The 16741-nt window shown below is 37.9% G+C and overlaps 1 protein-coding gene across 1 annotated transcript in view; it reads right to left on the bottom strand.

Annotated features, from left to right (window-relative positions):
- Positions 1-16741, bottom strand: part of NCKAP5 (NCK-associated protein 5) — a gene marked incomplete at its 5' end in the record, with an annotated part of 86899 nt that overhangs the window by 22779 nt on the left and 47379 nt on the right. Inside the window, 4 exons of the mRNA XM_010147997.1 lie at positions 1987-2174; positions 4895-5024; positions 7070-7206; positions 9402-9716. Of these exons, the coding sequence (XP_010146299.1) occupies positions 1987-2174; positions 4895-5024; positions 7070-7206; positions 9402-9716 (770 nt within the window). The remainder of the gene's footprint in view (positions 1-1986; positions 2175-4894; positions 5025-7069; positions 7207-9401; positions 9717-16741) is intronic.

Genomic DNA, 16741 nt, shown 5'->3' on the forward strand with positions numbered 1-16741 from the left:
GAAAAATTTGCGATGCTGGTTCCAACAAGGAGTTCAGGGCAACCTGCTTTTCATGGTTAGTGCTTCTCATTTGTCATTCTGAAAAGTTTAATACTAATAGGCAAATCTCGAGTGCTTTATTGAGCTTTCACTGTTCACTCAGAGGCAATGCTGTTTTAAGAGCTTTTTCAGATCCTCAAAACGTAATCCCAAAAGCCCCCCAACAAAATGAATGAAAAATGCTAGTGCTGAGTTATACCTGTTGGCTTCTAGTTTAAGGACGGATTTTTACAAGGATCCTAAGGCTATTTCAAGGAGTTTTGTTTAAGCAACTCACATTTGCGCTCTCCTTGCCTTTGCTATCTTTACTGGAAGCTCCACTCAGGTGCTCAATTAAACTGTAATGTCTTAATTGAGGCTGATTGGGCACATTGCAAATATGTCATATACAAGAACCGCACGAGAAGAATGAATTAAAAGTAGATGCAACTCTGAGCCACTTTTCTTTAGTGGAAGCAAACACGTTAAGAGCCAAAGACCTTGGCCTTCAGAAGGCAGAACTGATTTTTATATATATTTTTTATACACACATACATATATAATTCATCTTTTCTGCATAATTAAGCAATGAAATTCAGATGTTCAGGATGAGGAATTAAGTGGATGGTCAAATGATTTTATCCTTTTTAATACTCTTCTGCTCCCTTTTTTTTCCTCTTTTTCTTCTTTCCAACCAAACCAGGTTCTCTAAAATTGTTCTTTCTAATACAACCCAAATATATTCAAATAGAATCATATTCTGGGTGCTAGTGAAATTTGGTTGATTGAGAAATGAGGCAGACACATTTCAGGATTTTCTTTTGAAGTTTGTTAGTCAATGTAATATGCAGTTCAGTGGGGCTTTCATGCCAGCAGAGTTGGAATAAACAGGGGCATTGCCAGTTTGTTCCACACACTCCTTCTGCACATTTGGCCCAGATTCCTGAAAGCTGTAAGACTCTAACTTTGGTTAGAGTTGATCACCTCTGAAGTTGTAACGCACAACGATTTTCTGAAGCTGAAAACTGGGGCCTAGGAAGAGATAAAATTTTTTTTTTCACTCTTATAAACCACACCAGTATGCTACAAAACAGCAGGTCATTTATTATTTTTTGAGTTCTGTGTATAGCTGAGTGCTATACACAGAAACAAAAGCACTTGTATTTAAAAAGACGAAGAGCTGGGGGAAGAGCCTAAACATGGAAGCAAAGTGACTGCAGTGGATTATGGCTGGGTGGCTCGATTTTCAAACAAATACACTTGTTAGAGCAAAAGAGAGAAAAAGTAAAAGAAGTGTGAGAAAAAAAGGTGGAAAAGAGCAGGCTGCTTTTCAGGGTTGTTGAGACTGCATGATGTTAGGTTCAACGTTCTTAGAGACAGCAATAGCAAGTGGATTCACATGAAGTAAGCAGAGAAAACAAATTAGTTTCAGCTTCTTGTCAAGATCCATCAGTCGGAACAGGACTGATTTACATGAAAATAATGTATAAACCCTTCAAATCAGGAGTTCCAGAGCTAACACCAAGAGTTATTTCAAAAGAGACCAGACAACAGCTGACTTCCATAGTACAGTTTCATTTGAATTTTGAGGAATACTACCTCAGATGTTTAAGCCATTTACTACATATTGTGTTATACACAATACCTAACTACATGTGAGGGATCAGCCTTAAAAAATAGTGTGTTTTCTTGCTTGCCTTAAATTTCAGCTCCTCTTTAATGGTAGAGTGCTAGAGCCAGCTTGTCTCTTCCTTGTCAATTTTGGAAGTCTAATTCTATGACAGGTGAGCATCAGAATGTAACATTCTGTTCTAAAAATATTAAGATCTTTATTCTTCTGCAGGCCATGCTGTTTTTTTCAAGCCTGCCTAGTTTTTGTAATCAATCAATACACTTGAGGAAAAAACGAGGCAAATAAAAATAATCATGAAGCAAATGAGAAGTAATATAAAAATCACAGCAACTCACATTTGGGCTCTCCTTGCCTTTGCCTTCTTTACTGGAAGCTCCACTCAGCTGCTCAATTAAACTGTAATGTGTTAATTGTTCAGGTCCATCTTCTCCAAAATGGCCATAGAGACTCTGTTGGTATAAATCCAAGATTGACATCGGGTTCCCCAGAAATGACTTCCTTGTATTTTGTTTTTCCTGCTCAGCTGTAAGAGATGTTAAAAATCATATCACTATGGCATATTTAACTGATGAAATGCAGTCTACATACATTGTCATTTATTTTTACAATTTTAAAAAGTATTTCAAATGTTTTAAGATACCTGGAATCCAATGTAATAAAAGCATTAAAATACCAGCTTCTAACTCTCCAATCAATGCATATATAGGGGACTGTTCTTACTTAATATTCAAGGTGAAGGAGATGGTATAAAACAGCCAGAATTAATTTCCTTTCTTTTTTTATTCTAGGTGCGATGGTTAATTTGGGAGGGTCATTCTACTTATTTGTTTGCTGTAAGTTGTTGTTCTCTCTTAGTTGCCTTACATGGCAGGGTCCTAAGTCCCTTTAACATTTCTTTCAGTTGGACTATATTTGTTAATTCTTTCCTTTTCACTACATTTTTAGCTAATGAATACAACAGTATAAAATACACACTAGTATGGCAAGAAAAAAGTCCTAACCATTTGCTGTAGATCCTACTGTAATACAAGAACATTAGGAATAAAACTTCAGTTTCTGAAGTCCAAGGCTGAAAACTCATTCGGGAGATCAAAACAAATCCAGAGAAATTTTCTGCAGCGGGAGATCAAAACAAATCCAGAGAAATTTTTTGTAGCCTCATGAAAACGCACAGGAGACAGAGGCTTACATGACCATTAGCTTCTTTCCTCATGCTTCTTGTGGCACAAACTTTAAACTCTACCTTATAACCTGTAGCATTAGAAGAGCCTCTGCCTCCGTGTCTCCAACAGAATTACATCAAGATAAAAATTCCATGACATTGGAATCAAAACATATTCATGGTCCAAACAGAAGAACCTGGAATATTTGGCTTATTCCCTGCTATTCTACTGACCTTGTCCAATTAACACTGGGCAACGTACTGGGAGTCTCATCCAAAGCCCACTCTATCAATGAAGGTCTTACCACTGACTTTTAATAGCCTTTGCATCAGGCACTCAGTCCCCCAGTCTGTTCCCTGCTCACAAATGGAAAATTAAAATCACTCCAACTGTGCAAGCAGTGGAAGTTCATTAATGTTTAGGGGACTTATCTAATAAATATCATTATCTATAAATATAAAAACATTCTCTACGAATTGCTTTGCTGCAGCCCCTGCCTCAGTCTCACGGGGATGTTTTGAGGTTATATCACTTGTGTGCATAAAGAAGCCAAGATCTTTGAACACAGAATGGGATAAAGTACTGTTATTAATATGATGTGAGAACTGCACTTAGGAGCGCAGAACAGAAATCCCGACCATCAGAAATGAACACAGCAGAAATACTTCTGCATGACTGCTTTACTTCTTTCTGTTTGTCTCAATCATGAATTTTAGTTCTGTTACTGGCCCAAAAGTTAGGCATATACACACTATTAATGATTTTACATATAAAATGGTGACTTCAAGTCATGCTTAGGTACCATTAAAATTGGAAGCTGCTGCCATTTGATGCAACTGATTACACAAATCACACATTTAAAATTACATAAATGTTTTTGCAAATTGTGATCAGTCCAGAAAAAATGTTTATCTACCTCTTTCACAAACACATCTTTCTTGTATTAGAAGATGATTTGTAAAAAAGAAGTGTTTATGGGCTGAGTGAAATGACTTGCAACATTTCATACAGATTAAAATTACAACGTTAGAGGCGTAATGTACATACACGGCCCTAGCTTCCTACTCTGCTCTCTCTCGGCTGGAATCACAAAAAATGGATTAGGTCTGAAAATGCCAAATGCTTAAGTCCAACTCCCAGCAGACACTAAAGAGCACAGTATGTCTGCTGACAGTATCTAGCCGTCCATGGCATTTTTAATGCATTCATCACGGCGGTATCTACGGTAGGTGCTAATCTCTGCTGGGTCAAGCTGACTGCTGTGCAGAGGGTCAGCACAAATCCTATGAATCACTGAAGTACTGCTTAAGCTCTCAGGGCTTCAGTGGCGCTGGGTCCTTGCACTGGCCTTTGCACTCTCCAGAATTAATCTCCTGCAGGGAAGCCATCGGCTGCATAGTCGAGGGTATGAGCCATGCTCTTGTCCCCCTCCCAGAGCGCGCCCATCTGCGCTGAAAGGTGGCTTCCAGCACGGGAAGCTGGTGGTCATGACAAGACTGCAATTTCTTGGGTTATTAAACACAAAGAAAACTATTATCTCAAGAAGTTCACTTAATGTGTTTTTATCTGCTGGATTTCAGTAAATTTCAAATTGCCATCAATTCTTGCAAAAAGGTTTGGTGCTTGAAAATGGCAATCTATACACGGAGGACAATGAGAGCGATTTCACTGTGGCACCATAACCAACATCACTTTGATATAGAGGTTGGAAAACTATGGCCTTGATCACTGGGGTATTTCAACTGGCCAATATAATTAAAAAGAAAAAAGGGGAAGCTATCTTTATAGTCACCTTTTAAATTTTGTAATAATGTAACAGAAGACTTCTTTTTACTTACAGTGCAGAGATTTATGCATTAAAACCCTCAAGTTAAGCCCTTGTTAGCCAAAACTGTGGAAAAGAGGAAAAAAAAAATACCCCGCACAGAATAAAAAGCAAAAAGTAATAAAAAGCTAATGGAAAATTAGACTGGGGTTAGAAAGTGAGAATGCGACAGAAAGTTCAATGAAGGACACTATCTGCTGCTGAGTCAGAGTGGAGATGAGAGATATACATTGTTATGTACAAATTTTCAATTACCTTGTTTGCTGTTCTTTGTTAGCTCTACTAAAGTCTCCTCTGCAGTTCTGAAATAATTTGTTTCATACTCTGGCTCCGGCTCAGTGTCACTGCTGCTTGCAGAATAAGTACATACTCTCAGAGCTCTGTCCTGTACAAATAAGGGTATTGCAATCATTCAGATGATGCATATATATCAAAATAATGCCGAAGATGGTATTAGGAGTGGAACATTTTATATTCATCATGCAGTATAAATGGATAGTTCAACTGGAAAAAAGTCTGCATTACCAGTTTAACTAACTACTTCTCCTTCGAGTAAGTAATCATCAGTCTGACATGGCGGAAACAACACATTCTTGTCCTGGTAAGTCTTCCAAATTCATGTGGCAGACACAGTCCAGATTTTACCTTTTTTTTTTCACTGTAACACTGTTTTCAAATCTACCAATGTTTTCAGATAATTTCATCTACCAAGTTCCATTTTAAAACTTCTCAAGTACATTTCATACAGTGTATCTGTAACATGTAAAATTATCACACAACAAATGGTTTGCTGCAAGCAATTCTAGAGGCAATTAGGATGGCCAGTAGACAACACTCATGCTTTCTATACTGGTAATCCTAAATTCTTCCTGAATTCATGTCCCTCATCCTGGTATTTACACTACAGTACTGAAGAGTCCTTAATTCACAGCTGATTCCCATCCCTTTTCTCTTCAGGAAGCAACATTAAGGATTTTCTTCTAGGAGTAAAGAGGAATGCTGACAAGTCTGGATAGCTTCTAATCATGGAAGGCCTGACAGCTTGAACCTTCCAGGAGCAGCAGCTGAGAACAATAAAACCCCTAAAGAGGGTAATGGAGAAGCTAAGCCTGATACTGCTCAGTTAATGCCATCTACAGGTACAAATACCACCTACTATCCTAACCCAAATTGCCTATCATTGACTCAAAAGACATTTTTAATTCTGTTTTTCGAAGAGTGATATTAATTTCTCCATCTTCCCACCCATTTTGCAGTTTTTAACTGAAGTGGAAGGACATCTTTCTGCTGCACATACCTGTGGAGAGGGGACTGGACCTAAGGATACCTGCATGTAGCCAGGTATGCCCAACATCACCTGTAAAATTGGGAGAGTGCACACCAGCTGCAGTCCCGAAGCCATTTAGATAAGTGGTCCTCGTCAGCTACACCCACACTGACCCTCTGACTCTTAGGCAGACTAATTAGCATCTTGTTAAAATGATTTTGGGACTGGAGGTGGTCAATCATGACTGGCTCGAGGACCACACTGATGTTGTTATTTGGAAACCAACTCAACTGCACTACAGAAGATTCACCATCAGTTTGTCAATGACATATCACACAAGTAATTTTATCACTCTATTTCTGTTCTAAACATCCAGAACCTGGGCCATACAAAAATAAGAGATACTCAAGTCACTAGATACATGGATAAAGCAGACATGCAAAAAAGTCAGGCAACAAAATGTTTTTAGCATCTTGTAATGTACAGCTTATTAGCTCTCAGCCCGGCGATTCCCTTGCTTAACGCCCACTTCCTTGATAAGTGTTTTTTATTCTCTGCTGACCCTGTACTTCTCATGGGGCTTGTCAGCCTGGCACTCCTGAAGAGGAAAAACTTGACAACCGTATGCAGTAGCTTTTACAGAGATATATGCATTTGCCTGTTCGTTCTTTCCGCATGAGAAGACCGAAGGACAGACAGATCATTGCAGGGATTAACCAAAACCACACAGAAACGTGTAAGAAAAGTATTTTCCCTTTCCCAATACTTTCATAGCACATCCACTCAAATGCTCATGCTACATGGCCATACAGGCAAGGAAACCTGGGCCTGGGGGGAAAAAAAGAGATCTGAGTCTCGTGGAAAGCACACAGACAAGATCAAGTTTCTTGAAGAGAAAAACAGGGTAAGAGGCCTCCATTTCCATGCCCATAAAATGCCTGCAAGGTTTTTAATTAAAACATGTTTATAAACCGTGAGGACAAAGTACCTTTGGGTGCTGTATGATTATTATTAATAAATGATGAGATTGCAAATGAAGGGCAAGGAAGTAAACGTAGCTGTTAGTTTGTTAGTTACTCTTCTCACTATATGAGAAACATTCACCAGTTCTTATTCTTTACACCACAATACATATTTAATACATGAAACTTCTTAATTTATACCTTTGTTTTAGTAGTTTTCTTGGTGGTCCACCCTGGAAGAACTTTTCTATTTTCCACCGTTTCTGCAGTATGCTCTAATGAGTCAGAGGTCACAGAACTTGGTTCTTGTTCACTTCGCTTTGCAAGGTTAATTATTCCTGAATTAAGAAAGACATTATTTAAATTATAGGTCTCATCAGCATCTTCATGACAGTGTTTCAATTATAGTTCAGTAAAAACTGAGGGCAAGTCATGATACTTTCATTATGTCAAATAATATCTTACTACTCAAAGGAACAACTTACTAACTTACTGGAATAATTCTAACAACTACAGTGACAGAATTTGATCCAGAGCCTTTTCCAGTTAACAAGAGAAGGAGAAGGCATGGATTTAAATCCCTCTATTAGTTTTAAAATACATACTCTTTTAAATAAGAAACAACATTCAATAACTACTTCGAGGCATTGTAGGATCTGCTTTGCTATTTCATGTTCTCAGAGAGAGAGTAGTCTGTTAACATAAATATAATTACAAGTCCCTTACTAGCAGAAATTCTCAATCAGCTAGCCTTTTTATTTGCTATATTTGCACTATGCAAAATCGGAACATCAAAGAAGATAGATGGTGCATATGAAATAAAGTGATAATTGTAATTTGGATGAGAGAGTGAGGGAGAGAAGAATCGAATGAAAATACTCTAATAAGAATGAGTTGACCCCACCATCTGATGTATACTATTTTTTTTTTAACAACTCTTCATGACAATTTAATTAAGATACAAACCTTACAAGGTTGGTGCAGTGAATATTAGCAATAAGATCAGAACAATCTTACTGCTACTGACTTCTTATGAAGCAATTCAATGCTCGCAGTTTCTGTTCAATTTGTTATAATGACAGTGTTTAATCATGGACTCGACTCTATAGCACACTGCTGAATTGAGGTCACACATATGGCTATCCAAGCATGTAGCATAAAATCTATAACTAAGATTTCTCTTCTGAATCCTTCTTAGCTGTACTGTTAATTAACAATACATTTATTATAAAAATACTAAGTATTAAAATATCCTTTATTTTGGTTTGATTTGAAACAAGTAGGGGAGCCTGCAATGAAGCGTACAAGGTGTGTTTGCAGTCTATTATACCATTACACTACTGCAGTGGGAATATCGCTAAACAAACTAAGTTCTAAGATGTTTAATTAGAATTCTTCTGTTATGCATCTTATGAACATATAAAAGAGGCTTCTTTCCTCCTAGGCTCAATGTACATGAGCTCATTAGAAGAACACATATTTGATGGCACAAAACTAAGCTTAAACTTGGTATTTAACCTTACATGCTAATTACATGGACTCTCTCTGTAAGAGTGATACAGATTTATGCAAGTTAAACACTCATAACTTTTACAGGAGCAATAAATACTTAAGCTGACAAAGTGTGAACAACCATAACCCCAGTAAATACATGACATTGCATTTGGTCAAGATAAAACAATACTCTTCTCCATTAAACCAATTACTTTAGCTGCTTTTTGTACCGTATCTATCATGCTGCTATGAAAAATTCCCTGTTATGAATGCTCTGTGTAATGATTTCTAATGTTGTTGACATAAATATTAATAAATCAAAAACTTTCAAAAGCTTATATAAATGATCAGTGTGCATTTACAAAAAATTGCACCTAGTTCAATGGAACTATTTACCAATACAAAGTTATTTGTTGGGGCTTTGCTGGATTGCTGGTTCTTTTATTCCTTTGTCAGCTTTTGTTTTATAGCTGAAACACACATGTGGCTGATAAGTGAAAGAAAGGTATTTTATATCTGTAGATATAAATGTATTTTTATAATGTAGCGAAGTAACTAGAGTCTTGCTTGAGGTCAAGGCCATATATTCATTGGCACAATTTATGCACTGAGGCCAAATGAGTCTTTAGTCCAAATCTGGTTTCAAAAGCAAGTCTTTATGAATATATCTTTTCTATGCCACAACACGGCTATGCTTTGTACTTTACTGCAAAGTCTGATCCTGAATACTGCTGAACATCTGCATTATTATTCAAGTCAAATTCCAAGGCTGGCATACGTTTTTTCTTCAACTACTGTTTCTTGAGAAAAGGACTGAAGTACTTAACACATTTTTCTTCCTTAGAAAAGCATTATGTGTAACAAAATTTCCATGCGGCTCAGGTCACAAACTTGTTAACCTTATGCATTCATAAAAAGAATATCTTCTGCTCTGCATTTAACATTTCTGTTATCAATTGTCATTATTACAGGACTTCTGCTAATCAAAACAGACGTCAGGGCAGAAATAATGTGATTTTCAGTGTAATTGACATTTTACCTGAGGAAGCTGGTTTTGGAAGGCGACTTTGAAAAGGTCGTGTACCTTTGGCAGTCATGGCCGGATCAGATGTTGAGTGACTCATTATGCTTTCCAGAGACACCAGGCTCTTAGCTGTTGAAGGCACTTCTCGCTCAAGAGTTTTGGCTTTTACTGAAGGAGCTGAAAGTAGAACTTGCTCAGATGCTGCGAGGACTTCCGTTTCCAAGGCTGATTCTTGCTTAGAAACGTGTCGCCCTGTAGATCGGTTCCCTGAATCGGGGAGGGGGAAGGTTCCAATCCCACTGTCCAGCGTCCTCATCTGGCAGCAAGACTCTAAGATACAGGAAAATTGTGTGACAGGGTGGAGATAAATGTGTTCCTGGTATTTAAAGACAGTGAAAGGGTGATGGGAAAAAAGGGCATCTTCAAGGGAAGGTTTCAAGGAAAAGAAAAACATTTTGCATTTTGTGAGTATACTGTTACCTGTCATTTGTATGCTTTTGACACAATACATCTATCTAACTGAATACAATGAAATACCATTTCGAGGTGCAATTAAACCAACTAACAGATGCCAAAACACTGAAATGGCCTGCTTCGGAGTTATGATATGATAATGAATAAGAAGGGCATGTCCTAGAAAGTGATCACAGGTGGAATTTTTAAATGCTTTCGTTTGAAGGTCCACAGATCTGGAGAGTACCAGTGTCAGGGATTGAGTAGTGTAATGTATTTCTTCCTACATAAACCCACATTCCACAAAAGGTTGGCCTCTGCACACCTCTGCTTTCTTCATTGTTTCTCTTACAGGAAGCTTCTAATCAAAATGTATCACTTATTCTCATGCAAAATTAACATCTATAGCACTTCCTAGAGATACCCATCTCCCAGAATGTCCTGAAAAACATGGCTAGCAACAGTCACGCCTTTATCCTGTTACACTCTGGTTCTGCACATCCCATTTTGGGTAAGCGTACACTTTCCAACACCAGGCCAGACAGGGATACCTTAAGTCCTTGCTTTGGAAGCAGTACGGTCACACACAGCCCTCTCCTAATTCACCCTGGTAGAAAGGTGCTCTACTAACCATGGAACTGAGAATGATGCCAGTGTAGATACCTGCATGTTGCTATTCGGGCAACTGGGACGTAACAGCACCACCCTGCCCTGTCGTTTTCTATCGATTCCCAGAGAACTGGGGAAACATGGCCTTTGGTTTGTGTAATGAGCAAACAGTATCAAAGGGAATATGATGGCAAGGTCCTTCTGAGAGGTATAAACGCCAAGGAGGGAACTTCAGCACTAATGGTTGGAAAATAAGCATAATTTAGGTTAAACGCCTGGAAACATCCCTTGACAGTGAGATCTTCGGTCTGTGGCAGATACTCCCAAAGGCAGTAGAGGAATTTCCATCGCTTTGAACAATTTAAGGCTACACTGGATAAAAGATATACTGCAGTGAACAATTGTAGTCTAGCAGGAGATGCAGAATATGACCTAATATATCTTTTCCATGTGTATTTTCTGTATTCTTGAGTATTGATTCTTTTTATGATATGCCCATTTGTTAAGTGTGTTGTAGTTAGCAGTCCTCTGTCAAGTCATTTTCATGATTTTTTCCTCTGCAGTGTATTTTCTGTGTTCTTGAGTATTGATTCTTTTTTATGATATGCCCATTTGTTATTTAAGTGTGTTGTAGTTAGCAGTCCTCTGTCAAGTCATTTTCATGATTTTTTCCTCTGCAGTGTTTCTATTAATCTCAGAAATTTGGGAATATTTCTCCTCCACGTGCTTTGCCTATTTGTTTTTGAAATAAGAACATCAACATGGTCATTTTCTGTTAATATATTAATCTCAATGGGTCTTAGTTCATGGCAAGTAAGAAACTACTTACAGATAAATTAAATGTCTGTTTCCTGTTTCTTGTCAAAAGAGGAGCAGCCTGTATTTACATGGTCCTCATTACTTAGCCTTGTCACTCAGGATCAAAGAAAGACTGAAAGTCACACCGAGCATGTTAACCTTACAGGGCCTACCTGAGCTGCAACAGCAAAACGAACCACGCACTACTTTAATAAAGTGCAACAAGCGACCCTGATTACTCTCACACAATTACTGCATCCCAATTAATTCTTTCCACAGGTAAAAGGAGATAAGGTGTGGAAGCCACGGCTAGCTGTCAACTGTATTTTCAATCACATTTTTAAGCTAATGTGCCATAATGATTTGAGAAGCTGCTGAAGGTTTTCCAGGAGACGTGAAAAAGAAATTATATTTGGTTCTGCTGCATCAAAGAGAGGTATCCCAGCCACTGAACCCTCTCACTCTAGGCAGCCTTCCCCTAAGATATTTTTCATTTTGCTTTTGAGTAGTAAAATACCTATCTAGAAGTGGGTGAACTGTTCCTCTCAGGATATATCAGAGTGCAGAAAAGTAAGTTAAAATGCTAGGTGTCTGCCCTTGCCCTTTACTCTGTAGATAATCAAGCTTAAACAGCACGTTAGCTTATGGACAGACAATGCTTCATCTAATGACTAGTGACAGAGGTAGTAAATGAAGGAAAATATAGAATAAAAAAGGACTTCCATTAGTTTTCTCTTCACCAGAAGACAGACATTTGTGCAACACTGGTTATGTCGGAGAGGCAGAGCTCTTCAGCAGCGACACGGAGTAAACTGGAAGCACCATAGAAAAGACCATCCTGAAAACAAAAATGTGAAGTCTCCTCTCTACTGTCTGCATGGTTAATGCTGGACCTGATTTCAGAACCCAATTCCACAAGGACTCTGAATGATTTTGTAGCACTTTTTCCTCTTTGAACATTCTCGAAGAGTCATTCCCTCCTAATTATTACAGGAAAATTAAGTAGACTCAAAATGTATACCAAACAGCAAAGCTATGTCTTTTGCTTAGGGTGACCCAGGAGATGGAGACTATTTCATCTTCTAAGCTCATGTTTCTTGAAATGACATCAGGATTTGTCTTTCCCACCGTTATCCTGTGTATGTCTAGGAATGAGCCTCAAAGACAATGACATAAAATCAACAGAAACGAATACGAAGAGCCATACTTCCAAGAAAACACTCTCCTGCTGTTCCCAAAATAATTGTGAGAGTGATGGATGAGCACACCAGCAGTGTCACATTTAATTAAAAGGAAAAATAGTTTTAATCAATTATAGTCTATTTTCGTAGAGACTTTATCCATGATGAAGGAAATACAACAGGTGGAAAACAGATTTTTAAACCAGCTCACTAATTTTTAATTCTGAAGAATCACAAAAGGGCTTGGCTTTTAAAGTGCTTAGCAGCTCCCATTGTGACACTTGAAAACAGATTTCTGAAAAATCCTGTGACTCAACTATGATGAGCAATCCTCAAAAACCTAGTCCTAAATCCAGAGTATCCCACAAAATTCTTTACGGATGTTAATTTTTCACTAATAAAAGGAACTAATTCCTCCCTAAAGCTGTATTATACAAATAACAGAAGTCTCTCTCAGAACAAGCTGTATAACTGAATCAACAAATATACATTATCTTGCATTGTTTTTTAACTTTCATGAAGCAGCTGCAGAATCAGAAAATACGTTATACATCTTAGTGACAGATTCCAAACCAAACCGTTCATGGCCCATCTGATTTCATCAGTTGCACTGACACTTCAAATGACTGTTATCAGGGAGAGCTGCACAAGACTACATAATGAAAATACACAAAAGTTAAATCTCTGATGCTGCGACAGTACCACTCAATAGATGAAAAATAATTCTGCAAAATATTAAAGTCTGAAAAGAATTATATATGAGCTTAATTTAATTGCTTTTGCCTGCGATTTTTTTCTGGCATACAAGCGAAATTCCTTGCCTGATTCTGGGTTGGTGGTTTTTTTTTTTGACCTTTCCCACCAGGGAAGAAAGAAGCTCATGCAATAGTATTAGTTTTTATTGTGGACAGAGATAGACTCACCATCTGCCATTTCACCAGACAATCAGAGCAGAATCAAAAGTCTGAAATACTGAAATAGCCCCTTCCCTCCCTCCCATCACGTAGATCTGAGTCTGGGGAGAAAATGAAGTCCCTAGAAGTCCTACTGTAGAGGAACGTTTCTCAAAACTGCCAACAGTTTTGAGAAATAAGGAAGAATTTGGAGAAAATTCTTGGAGATCAAGACACTTCTGACTGCACGGGAATCTTTTGATGACAGAGTGTTGTAAGAGCTTTGTGGACAATTTGAGGAAGACATTTAATGTCAAGATGCTTCTCAGCCACAAAGCAAAAGGAGTTAATGCACTGCACAGAAACTTTTCTGAAAGTCTGCTGAACTTGTACTCCTCAGGAATTTTCAGATTTACTATTTTCACAGGCAAGATGATCATGCAGTTCATGTCCTACACCAGCTGGACACCATGGTGATTTGTACAGATGGACAGGCTTTGGCATATTCCAACATCGCTGGTGTTCTACCAGGGTTTTCTAGTATCAACAGACCACTAAGACCTCTTCAACATGGAGTCAGCACCCAAATTAGTTGGAATACAAAGGACCTTTGAAAATTGCGCACCATTCTGAGGATATGGACAAGAGGAGATTAGAAATGGGACATGCACTCAGGCTGGTAGGTATCGGGAATTCTAAAAATGAGATCACTGCGGAAAATTACAATAGCAGGTCCTTCTGTGGTTTTTTTTTACATCTTCCTCTGAAATGCAAAAATTCAAGAGTTAGGAGTAAACATAGCCCACTGACAAGAACTGACAACCTAAAATTCATTAAAATCTTTTAGGGCATTCTCCTGAGCATAGATCATGCAAAAATGTGTCTTAAATGCCCGCAACAGATCATTAAACCCAATTATTTCTCAACTTCTTTTAATTCCTTTTGTAACATTTGCCACAAAGATACCAGAAACATACCACCTCTAGCTCAGAAAGTACCCTTAATACAAATCATTGGAGGCTGGGAGAGAATACCCAGGGAAGCTGACTGCTGACCTTGCTTTTGTGTTCCCTCAGAGGCACTGATACTGGTCACTCTGTGAGAGAAAGGAGCTCTCAGTCTGAGCTGGTACCACGCTGTTTTATGTCGTTATGTAGCACCCTTCTCTGTTCCTCTTTTTATACAATGCATGTAAAAAGAAAATCAATCTGGGGGAAAAATGAAAAGAAAACATAGAGCAGCGACTATGAAGGGAATTGCTTCCATCACAACACAAGAAACGTGGGCCCAGCCTCCCTCAGGCTAAGTTCTACACTGATGGTTGCAAAATAGGATATTACTCAAAATAAGTAATGGAGCAAAATCCGTCCCACTTTTCTATTAGGTCCACGTTAGTCTTTCTAGTGTTGAACTTCCATAAACCTGTGTTGAGTCCTAGCACATATCCAAGAGATTTCATTAATTTCAAAAATTAGAAGACATAAGGTGATGACACAGCTTTTAAACAAGCTCCTGATACACATTTCTTCAATAATGTGAAAAGATACTTTTACTAAGGGGGATATAATGCCACATGTCTTGTAAACAAACCTTTAACTGAATAACTGGAGGGTATTTCATAATGTTTCCTCAGGTAAAGAAAAGATTTACATTCTAATAAAGCCTTTTTATGTTGTAACTTAAAAAGTTACAGATGTTTAGTCTATTTACAAATCACATACCAGTCTTTCTTTACACAGGGACTGCTAAACTTCTAAGAAGTCTGTATTTTCACTCACAGTTATTTTGACCATCTAGTCAAAACAATATGTGAGTTTCATATGATGCTTAAATCATCCATAAAAATCTTTATGGGAACAACAAGTTCCAAAGTTTTACCCACAGAGCTAAAATAAGCCATTTATCAGCAATTCTATTCAGCAGGTATATTGTCTTATGTGCATACATAATGCCAATTCAGAATGGTTTGGCAATTCACCCACTTTGAATTAAACAAAGGGGAGACATTTCTGGATGTGGGCATGGAGGGAAGGACTCACAGGCCCTGAGAGGAAATAATTACAGGCCCTACTGTGTTGTAAGTGAAGTTTTGCCTCTCTACCAACTTATGCCATGACTGATAGAAGGCAGCCGCCTCTCAGTGCTGCTTGAGGGGGCGAGGATTTCCAGAAGCAGCTCAATAACCTCAGCCATTCCCCGTCAGGTAGAACCATGATGTTACTAATGAAACATGCTGACGGATACCAGATGCAATTACTGCAAACAGGCATTAACTCTACTCCAAATGACTGACACAAGCTAACAGTTTCTATTTGGAGGTAGCCAAGTTACAGAAGTGTGTATGTTACTTAACTTTGATGGCCAATCTATCTAACATTAAAAATAAACAGCAACAAAGAGGACAACTGTACGTTAGGTCAAAAAGATCACAGGTCACTGTGCTTACATCAGGATTTCTATGTATAATGCTAGTAGCACAGGGACATACTTTCCTGTAAAAATGTGGAATTCTCCCCTGTGCTAACCGCTACAGCTGGTGTGAGATCTTCTTCACATAAATTTTCAAGTTTTGGCCTACAAAACAGCACATGACTGACACAAATTTCAGCTGAAATCTGAGTAACCACCAGAATTTTCCACAGAAAGCAGACTTTTCCAGGAAAAAAAAATCAGTCAAAAATAGCTCTGTATCAAGAACAGTTTCACTGGGAAATTTCCAGCAAGCTGTTTTCAGAAGTACAGACTCACTTAAGCCTTGAAAGAAGGTTTTGAGAGATATGTAACACTGAGTGGGCTTTCTTCAAGGACTATCTAGGACACAATGAAAGGGCATAATTAGCATCAGTAACCATATACATAAATTCTAACAAATTATCTTTCTTTACATTAGAAAGTTCAAGACATTCTCCTAAGCTAACACAGGGAACTAGAGAACGTGTAGTTGTTTTCTTCTGAACTTCAAAGGGAGTATAGTTTTTCTAGTATTTTGAAACATGCCAAATCATTAATTATTACTTTTTTTCAGAACAATATTTCAAATATAAATAGGGCTCTGCAAAATTGCTTTATCAGTTAATAAACATCTTTAAGCTACATGTGGCATTGGCAGGAAGAACTTAAACTACAGATGGCAAAACAGATCTCTTTATTTTCACATCCTTCTCTTCATCTGCAATGCTAAAGCAACCACAAAAAAAAAAAAAAAATGTATTTCTGCCAAATCAATGTCAATTTTAAGTAGAATATTCCTTCTGGGTTTACACCACAATTTGATCCAATTAGTCAAAGATGAATGCATTATTGCTTTCTATCTAGATCTGAAATATTCAAAACTAAAAAAAAACCTGAAGGCTATCTTAGGCTGCCTACCCTATAGAAGACACAAGTTTTCACAGCCCTGCTACTCCCATGGGTACTGCAT

The sequence above is a fragment of the Eurypyga helias genome, unplaced genomic scaffold (genome assembly GCF_000690775.1).
Source record: "Eurypyga helias isolate BGI_N326 unplaced genomic scaffold, ASM69077v1 scaffold2613, whole genome shotgun sequence".
NCBI lineage: Eukaryota > Metazoa > Chordata > Aves > Eurypygiformes > Eurypygidae > Eurypyga > Eurypyga helias.